General features: G+C 40.2%; 2 protein-coding genes across 2 annotated transcripts; both read right to left on the bottom strand.

Moving 5' to 3' along the window:
* Window positions 1–1,005: 1,005 nt before the first annotated feature.
* Window positions 1,006–1,976, bottom strand: LOC148913184 (substance-P receptor-like). The gene is made up of 2 exons (XM_089025985.1): window positions 1,754–1,976; window positions 1,006–1,712 (listed from the first exon to the last, which is right to left on the bottom strand). The coding sequence occupies exons 1-2, from the start codon at window positions 1,974–1,976 to the stop codon at window positions 1,006–1,008; spliced, it is 930 nt and encodes a 309-aa protein (XP_088882111.1).
* A 2,614-nt stretch (window positions 1,977–4,590) lies between these two features.
* On the bottom strand, window positions 4,591–8,435 carry LOC148913183 (TNF receptor-associated factor 4-like). The gene is made up of 5 exons (XM_089025719.1): window positions 8,195–8,435; window positions 6,994–7,297; window positions 6,054–6,267; window positions 5,187–5,464; window positions 4,591–5,096 (listed from the first exon to the last, which is right to left on the bottom strand). The coding sequence occupies exons 1-5, from the start codon at window positions 8,421–8,423 to the stop codon at window positions 4,901–4,903; spliced, it is 1,221 nt and encodes a 406-aa protein (XP_088881845.1). The 5' UTR covers window positions 8,424–8,435; the 3' UTR covers window positions 4,591–4,900.
* Window positions 8,436–13,793: the final 5,358 nt, after the last annotated feature.

The following is a 13,793-nucleotide window of genomic DNA, read 5'->3' as shown; positions in this document are numbered from 1 at the left end:
TGCGCACGCGTGGACCACCTTCAAAATAAATTTTGACACTTTGGCGCCAAATATTTTTTCGAGGGAAAAAAATACGAGCTCCAGAGGCTCTACTAAGGAACTCCGTTAATATGCAGGACAAATATTTTAAATTCTCAACAAGGGCTAATTTATGACGGAAAATATTATTGTTTTAAACCAAATATCTACCCCGTCTGTGTACTGATAAAGAGAGGCCCCCGGACAAGACGACCCAAAGGGCACAAGCATGACAGACGGATTGCGTGGGTTTTTTTTATTTTCAGTTATTATTTAATTTTTCCGATTTTATTTTCACCATTCACTTTAATCTAAATTGGGCTCCCTGTGCTCTAAGCTAAGTATCTGTCAAAATAGATGGCAGCAAGAGAGAAAACAAAATAACACACTGGCAGACAAGGCAAATGTTGAGCGATGCATTTCCCAATGGGAAGCAATCCTTGGATACATCTTCATCTGTAAAGTATTTGTCCGACATTATAACTTTTGTATCTACTATGCACGTGAGCTAGTTTTACTAAACGCATCCCACATGGAAAGGAATGAGTATGCGCTCAAATCCATCAGCGTCACAATCCGAAATTTTGAGTTTGCTGGTCATAGCAAGGGGTTAATCATCTACGATCTAGGGGCCGGCTATCCTTTCCCTTAGGCTTCCCTTAGGTTTCTTTTTTGATTTTTAGGCAAGGAGATGGCAATGCAAGGGAGAGAGGAGCAACACATCAAACACCAATGCGGCCAGGGTTCGATTCCTGGACTTGGTGTCGTATGTGATTATATTCTAGATGTCATTGTTTGTTCTGTTCTATGCTCCGAGGGTTTTTCTCTAGCCTCTCAGGTTTTCCTCCCTCGTTAAACTAAGTCAACTTCTATACATTCCAATTAAACATTTGAGCTTTCTCTTGCAACTACAGTTCGCGCTTTGCTCTGCCGTAGTTGTCTCACGCCGTGAAACAAGCTTTTTATTATTAACATTGCTTAGATATTTTAGCTTTGTTGCGGTGTCCCTTGTAATTGTCCTTCATTCCCGACGACAACTTGATTAATGATAATTCGTGGGCAACAAATAAATGACTTTAAATGGCGCCGAAATTTCTCGCTCTGAAAGGCATAGACGAAAGGATTGATGGACGAGTTGAACGTTACAAGCAAGGAATTGATCGTGAAGGCTTTTGCTCCGATATTGTAGACTATATCGTACCTATCCAGGACGTAAATGGTGAGGGAAGGCATCCAAGTCATCCCGTAGAGGACACTGACAGTGATGACTATCTTGGTGATCCTCTTCCTCGCCTTCATAACAGCTTGCTGGGTTCCTGGAACTTGTGGAACGTGATTTGAACGTTTGAACCACAACCTGTAGATAACCCTGCTGTACAAATAGAACATGATGACCAAGGGGATGCATCCTGCGGCAACAAACCAAACGATAATGTACGCCTTAGAAAACCAACTCGGGCGTTTTGGCCACTTCTCCATGCACTGGCTGTTCTTCTCATCGTAGTAGAGGATCAAAAACAATGGGATGTTCAGTACCAGCGTAAAAATCCAGCAGAAAAAAGTAATCCTTTTTACTTTCTTGAGGTTCAGCTTGAAAGTCTGGGAGTATGGATACAAGACAGCGAAGTATCTGTCAAAAGAGATGGCTGCAAGCGAGAACACACTGGCAGCACCTCCAACCCAAGTAATGGCACCTCGAGTAAAAAACTTGCAGAAACTTAAGATCCTGCAAGACCTGTGGGGTGTGTGTAGAGATAGCTGATGATGAACTGGGAGGCGATGGAGCCTCCGACCATAATGTCTGCCACGGCAAGGTTAGCCAGAAGGTAGTTCATTGGAGACTGCATGTTATTCTTGGTAAGGATGATCCATATGACAAGAAAGTTGCCGATACAATCCGTCACCACCATGATTGTGAACAGCGCCACGGTAATAACTTCTTGTGCTGAGGCAGACATCACGTTTCCTCTTCTACAAATTGGCTTTTTTCGTCTTCAGTTTTGCTGCTTCGAAGGTCTATATTCGCAGAACAAATCTTTAAAAGATCTTACTAATGACGCAAAATCCTTGTCTGAATACTTCTTGCTAACAATTTTTCCTTACTGCACAGCAAGGCTTTTGATTTGTCGACGATCGAAAACCTTGTTGAATGAACGCCGCCGTTCAGATAGCAAATTTGGTGTGTGCTTGCCACACGCATCTTTACATATGCTCAAGAGCAAAGCTTCTCAAAATGTTTGATAAGATTGATTTGCGATCAAAATGCATTAAGTGTTACACTTTAAAGTCGTAATTAATACAACAACTTATGGACTTAAGTCAATAAGATACTTAGGGCCTAAATTATGGAACTCTCTGATGTTAAATATAAAAACTTCTAGTAAGCTAAATTTCAAAAATTTATCTTCTAGTATCCAGTGACATATTTATTATTATATTTTACTTGTATTTATATATCTATATATTTATATTATTGTGTATCTTTTTTTTAAATTTTTTTATCATAAATTTTCATTCTTTAGCTCGCACAAAGTAGCACTTGAGTGCTATCATATTTAGTGAGTATAAATAAGGATTTATTATTATTATTATTATTATTATTATTATTATTATTATTATTATTATTATCATTATCATTATTATTGTTATGGCAAGTTTTATTTGTCTGTATATATCATGTTTACATTGACCAGCGGACTAAGTCTAGGCTGGTTAAGTTCATCATTTTTTCAATCCTTTCTTCAGCTTATGCATATTAATATTTATTATTATTATTATTATTATTATTATTATTATTATTATTATTATTATTATTATTATTATTATTATTATTATTATACATGTATATAATAACATCAAATCTAGACAACGGAAAAAAATAGTTTATAAGAATGTGGGCGATTTATACTATATATCATTCATTAGAATTTTGCCTTTTTTTTTTTTTTTTTTTTTTTTTTTTTTTTTTTTTTTGAGTTTTTTAAAAATCATAGTTATATTTATATTACATATGGATTTTAAAATAATGTTTTCATAGATTTTTTACAGATTATTCATACTGTTATTGTACGATATTAATTGACTCTGATAATTTTATTCTTAGATATATAGAGGATATTACATGGGCGCGCGGAGATACGAAATTTATCTTCGAGTGTTGAAAAGATCTCTCACGAGTGAGCGCAGCGAAAGAGTGAGAGATTTTCAACACGAGAAGATAAAATTCCTATCTCCAAGCGCCCATGTAATATTCTGTTTATTATATAATTATCAATGAACTATGTTTTGGCTTTTTCAGGCAATTCTTTCCGTGTATTTTTGAATAGCCATCACAATGGTGTTATTTTCACACGTGAAAATAACATGTTATTTTCACGTGTGAAGATATCAATTTTTCGAAATAGAGAAAAATAGATATTTCATTGGTAATTATATGATAAATATTTGTATTTGTAATAATGGTCACCTATACTAATATTAAAGATTGTATTTAATTGTATTCTAAAAAAAAGAAAGAAAAGAAAAGGAAAATGTGGGGGTAAAAATATTGGCTATGAGAAAATATGATATCCTCGAAATGAAATCACAATACTTCTTATACTTTTTGCTAACAATTTCTCTTTACTGCGGTGCCTTTTGATTTGTCTGGACGAATGATCATGATTGATTGAACGACAGTTAGATCGCAAACTCGGCGTCTGTAATAATTCTTGTCGCACGAATCTTTCCATCTGCTCAAGAGCAAAGCTTCTCAAATTGTTTTATAAGATCAAGAGAATAATGGATTTGCAGTCGAAATTTCAGTTGCCACTTCACCAGTGTCAATTGATGGTATCAGTTGCGCAAAACCTTATTTGTGCTCGTGGTAAAAATTGTTGACAGAATGTGGGCGGCATGCATCAATCCTTGAAATGAAATCCCAAGATTTTTTGTTTGCTTTGCTTAGTGTTTTTGTATATTGTTTTGCTTCTTTTTTGTGTGTGTGTTGTTTGACGGGACATAATTAATACAATAAAAACATCGATTAAGGACAAAACTGAATGTTATGGAAAGTAATGGAAATATGCCAAAAATCTGAGCAAGCCGGCAGAAAAAGCAAATTTTGCACAAATCATGAAAACTATGACATATGGAAACTGAAGCTTGAGCAGATGGGCCAAAATCATTCTAAAAGCCATAAGTAGTTAGAGGATCATTTCATTTCGAATGTTAAGCAAACAATCGATAACTAAACTGTTATTGTACAAATGTCCTGATTACATGCATCACGGGACAAAAACCTCAAAATCTTGCAATACATGGTTTTGAATTGTAAATTATATTGTGTAGGGGTTGTCTGTGGGGCTCGTATTGGAGAGAGGACATTAGATCTTGTTTGGTCTATTTGCTGTTCTTTCTACGATTTGACCTGCAAGAGTAACCTCTTCCCAGTCTATAGACTGTTTGATTCCATCAGTAGATAATAATTTTTATTATGATACATATGTATATATATTTCTTTGTATTTGTATGTATATCATTAGCAATTAATAAGTTTATTATTCTATATTTAATTTTAGTATATGATGAATGTAGAGCTACCTATTGTGGTTTACCAAAGCTGTATTTTACATTGGATGGTTAGACTACCATTGGTATTGTTACAGTAGGCTGTAGAAAGTACATCATCTGTGTAACATGGAACCTATTGTGGTTTATCTATCTGTATTGTACATTGGATGGTTAGACTACCATTGTTACTGTTACAATAGGCTGTAGAAAGTACATCATCTGTGTAACATGGAACCTATTGTGGTTTAACTAGCTGTATTGTACATTGGATGGTTAGACTGATCATTAGTACTGTTACAGTAGGCTGCGCAAAGTACATCATCTATGGAACTTATTGTGGTTTATCTGGATAGTGAGTCGTGCATTTGATGATCAGTCTGTTATCTTTAACATAACAACGCGAAAGCACATCACATGATTTCATGAATTTGCTCCATCCCCCGATGCCTCCTTTATTTTTAGTAAACACGCGTTTTGATTCATAGTAGACATCGTGACCTTCAGGTATTTGGCTAATCACAGTCAGCCTGTAATATAAAAATAAAAAAAATTAAAGCAATATAAACGAACTGTACTCAAAACTATATATTTCGTTTTTAATCACAGCACGAGCCTACCTGTAAGGGGTTGCTGATTCGTTGTTGGCTGTATTGGGTATATTGCTGCATAATGACTGTGAATCTTCTTCAACTCTCTTCAGATAGAGCGATAGGAAACCCATGGCGTCTGCATTGCGTCCATTTGGGTACAAATTAATGCGCCATTTATAACCACGCATCCAAAAAGGCGGGGAGTCGAAACGAGAACCATTGGGGTTGAGCTTGGCTAGTCTAGGATAGTCGCCCACAACCCATGTGTAGCTACAGATGCTTAAAAGTTGATTGTGGAATTCCTCCTGAGGATAGTTTAAAAAAGATTAACATTAGTTCAAGACATCCTTTAGGTGCAGGTGTCAAAAGATCGATTTGTCTTATATCGCCACCCGGTTGAACTTTCGTGCGGGAGGATATGAATTGATGTTACTAAAGATCCCAGTTGATTTCTGAAGCTGCACAGCGAAAAAATTTTATCGAGCTGTTAAGACTGAATTGATGGTTTTCACGGCGGCCATGTTGGAGGAACTTAGGCCCCGTCCACACGTGTCCGGAAATTTTGGTATCCGCAAATTATTTTTTGCGGATACGAAAATGTTTGCGTCCACACGCAGCTTATTCGAATCGTTTTCACCGTCCACACGTATCCGTTTTCGTAAAATTTGCGGATACGAACACAAAAATGTCCGGACACGTGTGGACGCAACCCGTATCCGCTAAAAAAAATTTTGCGGATACAAAAATTTCCGGACACGTGTGGACGGGGCCTTAATAAAAGAATTGTCAATGAACTCTTTTGTTATATCCTCCAACATGGCCGCCGTGTCTTTTGTTATTTAATTCTCTTGGGAATGGTTGAAAACCATCAATATGAAACACAAATCTACCTACCTGTACATGATTTAATTTATCGCTCAGAAGCTGGTTTTCTTTTGTAAGCGCTGAACACTTTTTCCCCAGTAACATGATGTGTACAGCCATGCTGTCTTGTACATGTTTATCTACATCTTGTCGTTCAACTTGCGCTAAACATCCATGTTCCTCTAATGGACAACTGACAATTGCTTTAACACAGACGTTGATCAGATGTTCTTCTAAGTCCATCCTAGGAAGATAGATTAACCATAAACATTTACTTTTACTACTGAATGGCCCTATTTCACTATGACGTCACTGCTTGTTAATGTGGGGGATAGAATCGCCAAATCCAATAAAAAAATTCAACAAAATTTGCTCCTAGCGAAACAGTTTAATCTAAAATGGCCTGGTTTTCAGATATAATATGTGTTAATATGTACTAAAAAATATCCTAAGCGTTTGCAGGCTATTGTACTTCTCTTCGTGGATTGATACGGGTTTTAGAACAATTTTCGGTGAATTTGCGTTGATTTGACCCCGTCCGACGACCATGATCCTTTGCGTTTAAACAATAGATTGTTTTGATGTGACGTCATAGTGAAATAGGGCAATTTACTAGCTAAGTAAAGGTGAAGCGCTCATTCATCCCGTGCAGATTAACTGTGCTTTCGAATGGTGGAACGACATGACTGAACGAGAAAATGAATTACAAGCCCGAGACACTCATTCATTCGCTTGGCACAGTTAATCCGCACGGGATGAATGAACACTTCACCTTTAATTAGCCACTTCTCGCCTACCATTTTTATTTTCGATCCTTTTGTTCTTTTGTTTTTCAACTTGCTATTTTCTTATTGGTTTGTTTCCTCCCTACACCACTATATAAACCCCTCCATCATTCTCTTTCTCTCATTTACTCCGACGAAGGACTAACGTCCGAAACGTCAGTCTATATCTAATATAGCAGCAATACCTTCGTATTTTGGTGACAACACCATCTGTGCTGCAGTTATTTTCACAAGAAACCATAGCATTAGGACAGTCATTCTCTAGATGCTCTTGCAGTTTACATTCTACCACAAAGGATGTGCATTCCTTGCATGCTACTCTTTTGTACTTGCATGTCTCTTTATGTTTTTCAAGATCTTTTCTTTTCATTTGTTGCTTGCAGTTTTCATATATGCAGGTTGTTAGTTGGAATCCACAGGTTTTTCTGTGGGTGGGAAGATCTTGTAGTTTGCCAGTCCAGCAACAGTTCTCCTTATCACCTTCATCGTCTATCCATATATGAAATATAATAGAATATATATTATCTTAATGATACATAACAATCAAGTGATCATTTCAGGGCTAGGAATTGAAGAGAATTGAACTGTTGTGCCACCTCATGCGATTCTGGTTTGAGTCTTGCTTGGATCAGTGTCAAGCTTGGTATCAAGCCTTGCTCAGCCCGATTTCTCGGGAGACACAATTATAGCCTTTTTGAGATAAATATACACAGCTAACGAAATGTAGGGTAATATTATCTAGAATTTCTCTTTTATATTCATTTCTTAAAAACCTATACAATGCGTTTACCATTCTGTGAAGACCTTAAAGTAGTCCTCTCACCATTAACTCAATATTTTCTTAGCATTAATTCTACATGAAGTGTATAGTTGAATGGTAAAATATTTTTCTGTGATTCGAGGTTTAATCTTCCAATATGTTCATGACTGATGAGTGTGATGTCATAGGTAGTCTCCCTCGCATCCGTTTTTAGTGTCGGTCGTCACGCAACGCTCCCTCCCCACAAACGGCTGCTTGCATTCGAACTACATTCCTTTCTCATTGTTGACCAATCACAAGACGGGTTACATATTTAGAGAACCGTTCGCGGACTTTTGATCTGACCAATCACCGTGCAGGGGAGAGAGCGTTGCGTGACGACCGACACTAAAAACGGATGCGTGGGAGACTATGTCATAGAAGGCATTTGAATTTATTTGTCACCATTATTGTAAATTGAGACACTGATTACTTTTTTTAAATATGATTTGCAATAACCTTTCTATTCAGCCCTAGGAAGACAATGATGTGTTACAAAGGAAGATTTACTGCCCAACAAAAGTACTTTTGTATATTTAACAATACCTCCTATGACATCCACATAGCCATTACCCACTTCTACTCACCTGTACTATTTTCTAGCCTGATTCTCTTATTTGCAGGACTCAATTCAGTATTCCCAATGCTTACTGGATGACAGTAGACATCTAGATCATCTATGATTCCCTTGACAGTTAGGTTAGGCACAAGAGATTTTTTGTCCAGGTAGGTATTGTCTGCTGGGCATCTCTCGTTGCTTTGCAGCCACCTGTGGATACATTCTCTGCAAAAAGTATGACCTGCAGTGCAACTCATAGGTTCCTTGAAAACCTCATGGCTGCAAGAATATACAGAAAGCATAAATCAATATCTGACAATAGCACTTCTAAACTGCATAATCACAATGACAATCACATAATGGTAGATGTACAGCCCAGCTATTTATATTTGTTCCATTTGTTTGCCAGCCGGCAAGGAAATAGAAAAAGAGGCTGGCTAGGCTGGCACGCAGTACAGATTTAATTCAACTCTCAATAGCCCACTTCCGAGATATGCTTCGCTTGTCACGCACAAAGGTTTCAGTATGAGGCTACGTGCTAAATTAAATTTATTCCTACCGCCTGTCACGAATGACTGAGCATTTAGCACGTAGCCTCATACTGAAACCTTTGTGCGTGACAAACGAAGCAAGTAGTATAGGGAATGGGGGTTCCAGCGCAATCTTAACACGGGTCTTGCCCGTGTCAAAAATCCACCTACGGACAATCCCCACTCCAAGTGTGGTTGGGGGCAACAGCGCAAATATGTTAGTCTATATATGGAGTGCGAAGAATGTAAGAGAACTTTTAAGAAAGAAGCGGATTTGAAAAAGCATTTGAAAATGAAGACGAAGTGTATGAGCAGTTATGATTGTGGATGTGGTAAGAAGTTTGAGACTAAGGTTAAATTGTTTTGGCATTGTCAGGACTGTGAGTACGACTACGACGACCTAAAAAGTGCTTGGTATTAGGTATAAAATATTTCCTATTATATAGATGGAATCCCAAAGCAACTTCAGCACGGTGTCAATACCCGGTAACGGTGAGATTGACGTTAGACAGTTTTGGCGTCAGTCAGAAAGGAAGGTTAAAAGGACTCTCCGAAAAGGTATAGAAGAATTAGGAGCCCTGAAAGCGAGCATAATGGTAGAAGTAAGTTTGTCAAAAGACGAGGTAATGACGACAGCAATGTTGCGATCAAAGTCGTTAGTGATATTAGAATCCACGAATCTGGATAGGTCACTCAGTGAAGCCTTAGAAGCAATAATGGAGTCGCTGTCTAACTACACGAAAGAAGGATCGGGTTGGACAGTAGAGGAGGTTGAAGGAATAGAGATAAGTATGGCCAGGTACGTACCCATACGAGGGGGGAGTTACGTACCGCTACCAACGTGGGTAGAAAGGAAGAAGGCTATTGTAAACGTGAAGAATGAAGACAATCGATGCTTTATGTGGGCAATCAGGTCTGCACTGTATCCAGCAGAGAAGGATCCCTGTAGGATAAGTAAGTATCCCACAGACGATTTAGAGTGGGATGGTGTGGAATTTCCCATGCAGTTGATAGACATCCCCATATTTGAGGAAATAAACGATCTAGCAATTAACGTTTACGGAGTCAGAGAGCAGACGATAGTACCGTTAGTTCTGTCAAAAAGTAAAGGAGAGCGCGTACATTTATTCTACCACGGCGGACACTACTCATGGGTTAAACACATTAGCAGACTATTCTACAGACATACTAAGCACAAAGGCAAAAAGTACTTCTGTGACTGCTGCTTGCTGTCATTTACATCCTTAAATACCCTAAAGAAACACGATGAGATCTGCCGCGGAGTCGAAGAAGTGGCGCAACGGATCCAGATGCCCACCAACAAAGAGCTTTCATACGCAGACCATCAAAAGCAGATGCAAGTGCCTTACGTGATATATGCAGACTTCGAAGCGTTGATAACTAAGGAAGAGCAGAAACGTGGCGCCACGAATAAGGTAGGATTACACGAGATCTGCTCCTTTGGTTACATAGTAGTCAGATCAGACGGTAAAGCAAACCCTCCTGTGATTTACCGAGGTAAGAACGCAGCTAATGAGTTTCTAGAAGCATTGCGAGAAGAGGAGGGGAAGATTAGAGAACAATTAAGACGTCCAAAGAAGATGGAATTTACCAAAGAGAACCAGGAGGCTTTTAACAAGGCAAAAAAATGCCACATTTGCCAACATACGCTTCTTCAGTTTGGAAGACGAGCCAAGAAAGCGTGGGATGAAGATGGAAAGTATCTAGGAGAAGCTCATTTTAAATGCGGGAAGTATGCTAAGAAAGGTGAGAAGCCGGGAAAGCCCTCCACGCACTGCATTCACTGCCACAAAGCATTTGTTGAGGATTTCTATGTGGATAAGGTTAGGGATCACTGCCACATCACGGGTAAATACAGAGGAGCGGCTCATTGGAAATGCAATATAAACTTCAAAGTAAATCCAGACATGGAGATTCCGGTGTTCTTTCACAACCTCCGCGGTTACGACTCCCATTTGCTACTACAAGGAACAGACGGCTCCGACGTCAAATGCATACCCAACAACAAAGAGCGCTACATGTCCGTAACTGTGGGTAAGCTAAAGTTCTTAGATTCGCAGCAGTTTATGGCGGACTCCTTAGCAAACCTCGTAAAGTATAACACCAACTTTCCCATTTCCAGTCAATATGGCGCGGAAAGGAAAGGAGTCTACCCATACGAATACATGGATTCCTGGGATCGATTCAAAGAGTCCCTACCACCCAAAGATCGCTTCTACAGCACCCTAAACGAGTCTGGTATAAAGGATGAGGAGTACCAGCATGCGTTAGACGTGTGGGAAAAGTACTCCTGTGAGAACATGGGTGACTACCACGACATCTACCTAAGGTCTGACGTAGTGCTGCTCGCAGATGTTTTCCAAAGCTTCAGAAAGATGGCTATGGAATATTACGGATTGGATCCCGCTAATTTCTACACGGCTCCTGGGCTCAGCTGGAGTGCTTTGTTAAAGAAGACAAATGCGCAGTTGGATCTCCTAACGGAGTACGACATGTATCGGTTTATGGAAGACGGTATTCGTGGCGGCGTATGCGGACCCAGCCGACGTTACGCCCGCGCAAACAACCCCTTAGTAGAGCACGACCCAGAGAAACCAACCACATACATTTACTACCTGGATGCGAATAACCTTTATGGTTGGGCAATGTCACAGTACCTACCTGTGAGAGACTTCGAATGGGATCCAGTGAAGCCGATAGACTTCTACATGCAGGTAGGAAAGGAGGAAGACAAGGGTTACGTTTTAGAAGTGGATCTGGAGTACCCAGAGCGCCTGCACGACGAACACAATGAGTTCCCCTTAGCACCAGAAGCGATAGAGATACCATTTAAGCAGCTAAGTCCACTGCAAAAGCAAATGTGCCCTGGTTACAAACCGTACAGGAAACTAACTATGAACCTGATGGATAAGAAGAAGTATGTGGTACATTACCGCAACCTGCAGTTCTACGTGCGACACGGAATGCGCGTAGAGAAGATCCACAGAGTCCTAAAATTCACGCAGGAACCCTGGATGCGTCCCTACATTGACTTTAACACGCAAAAGCGTACCGCAGCGAAAAATGACTTCGAGAAAAACCTCTTCAAACTGATGAACAACAGCGTGTTCGGAAAGACAATGGAGAACATCCGCAAGCGCGTAAGCGTAAAAATAGTCAGCACCAAAGAGGAAGCAGAAGCATACGTGTCACAGCCAGGCTTCGTTAGATACGTAGAAATGCTGAACTTCTACGTGATTCACATGAAAAGGGTAAACCTCTTACTAAACAAGCCCGTTTACACAGGCTTTACGGTGCTGGATCTATCGAAGCTGCTTATGTACGAGTTCTACTACGATAAGCTTAAGCCAAAGTACGGAGACCGCTGTCGCCTCCTATACACAGACACCGACTCCCTAATTCTAGAAGTGCAAACGGAAGACGTTTACAAAGACTGCCTCCCCGACATAGACGAGTACGACACCAGCGGTTACCCGAAGGAGCACTTCCTTTATTCTGCGAAGAATAAGAAGGTAATTGGGAAGATGAAAGACGAAATGTTAGGAAAACCCATAGTAGAGTACGTAGGTCTGAAACCAAAGATGTACAGCGTGCTAAAGTTAGACGGCGTAGAAAAGAAAGCTAAAGGCGTAAAAAAGTACGTGGTTAAGAAGGACATTACGCACGAGTCCTACCTCAACGTATTACGAACACGCAAGGAACAGCGGCATAAGATGAACAGCCTGCGCAGCTATGGTCATCAGATACATAACGTCATACAGGAGAAGGTGTCACTGTCTGCATTTGACGGTAAGCGATGGATGTGTGATGACGGAGTGCATACGATAGCATTCGGACATCACACGATAAGCAGTTCTTCTTTGACGAACCCACGCGTGGGACCATCATGAAGATAATACAAGATGGGCTGACCCTTCTTAGCTATCGCACTTCGGATCTGGTAAGTTTCCAAAGACCAATTAGGATCCGTAGCTCTTTTGGATCCTCCTTCTAATTCACCCGGTCCGTAGAGATATCGGACTGTGACATTACCTAATTTCTTTTCATGGGGGAAGACCGCCCTCGAACTTCTGATGAAGGACTTGTGTTCCACGTGTTTCTTTTTTATGGCATCCTTGGGTTTTATTCCCGTAGCCCTGGCCGCCTCGTTGTTCGAAGCTGCGACGACCTGGGGGAGCCTCTGAGTCCATTCCCTGTTGCGTTTGGAGGGATCTTCCAGCTCTTTCCAATATTGGTATCCAAAGAGACGCTCGGCCAGGGTCTTATTGAATCTTTCGACAATGCTTTGACCCCTGTGGTACTCTGCTTTAGCTCTTCTAATCTTAGTGTCGTGGTCTTTCAGGGTCTTGGTAACCACGCCCATGAACTCTGTCCCCGCATCCACTTGCAGCAGCTTAGGCCATTTCAAGACGCGCTTATAAATCCTACCTAGGGCTTCTGCGACTTCCCCAGAATCCTTGCTGGTTATAGGTTCGGCGTCCTTGTATCTGCTTGCGATATCGACTACGGTCAAAGCGTATTTATAGGTCTTTCTTCTCACTTTATCGTGCGGCAAGAAAAGCAAGTCCGCCTGATGAACTTCATTGGGGGTATTTACGGTGAAGCTGGGCCTGGGAATGTACTTAGGCACGGGAAGATAAACCTGCCAGAGGGTTTGTTTTTTCAACCAGTTCTTAGCCGTTGCGTCTGATACCCTGACCGCGGTCGCGAGTTTCTTGATAGCTGACGCTCCTCTCCAATAGCCTTCCGGCCCATAGTAAATCCTTTTAAGTTTGTCCTCTACGCGACTCATTATATGAATTCCAAAACAAGATTGATCTTACGTCCGTTAAAATCCACCGTCTTTCCGTCCACTTTAATGGTGATGTTTATGCTTTCTACCAAATTAGACAAGTCATAGCTCAAAGAAATGGGAGTGTATTCCACTGGGTCAAATGGATTACCTTGGGCAGAAACTTGGACATAAGAGAAGACTTTTCTCCATTGTTGTAACTATGAACCAAGTCGCAATAGACTTCATAAGAGGATGCGACTTTCCATTTTACATCATATGTACTGCCGCTATTATTCGCGGCC

The sequence above is a fragment of the Actinia tenebrosa genome, unplaced genomic scaffold, assembly GCF_029948245.1.
Source record: "Actinia tenebrosa isolate PJP-AT-01 unplaced genomic scaffold, QUT_ActTen_1.0 PGA_scaffold0__85_contigs__length_37466705, whole genome shotgun sequence".
NCBI lineage: Eukaryota > Metazoa > Cnidaria > Anthozoa > Actiniaria > Actiniidae > Actinia > Actinia tenebrosa.
The sequence above is the reverse complement of the archived record's forward strand: the minus strand, read 5'-3'. Positions and strand labels throughout refer to the sequence as shown.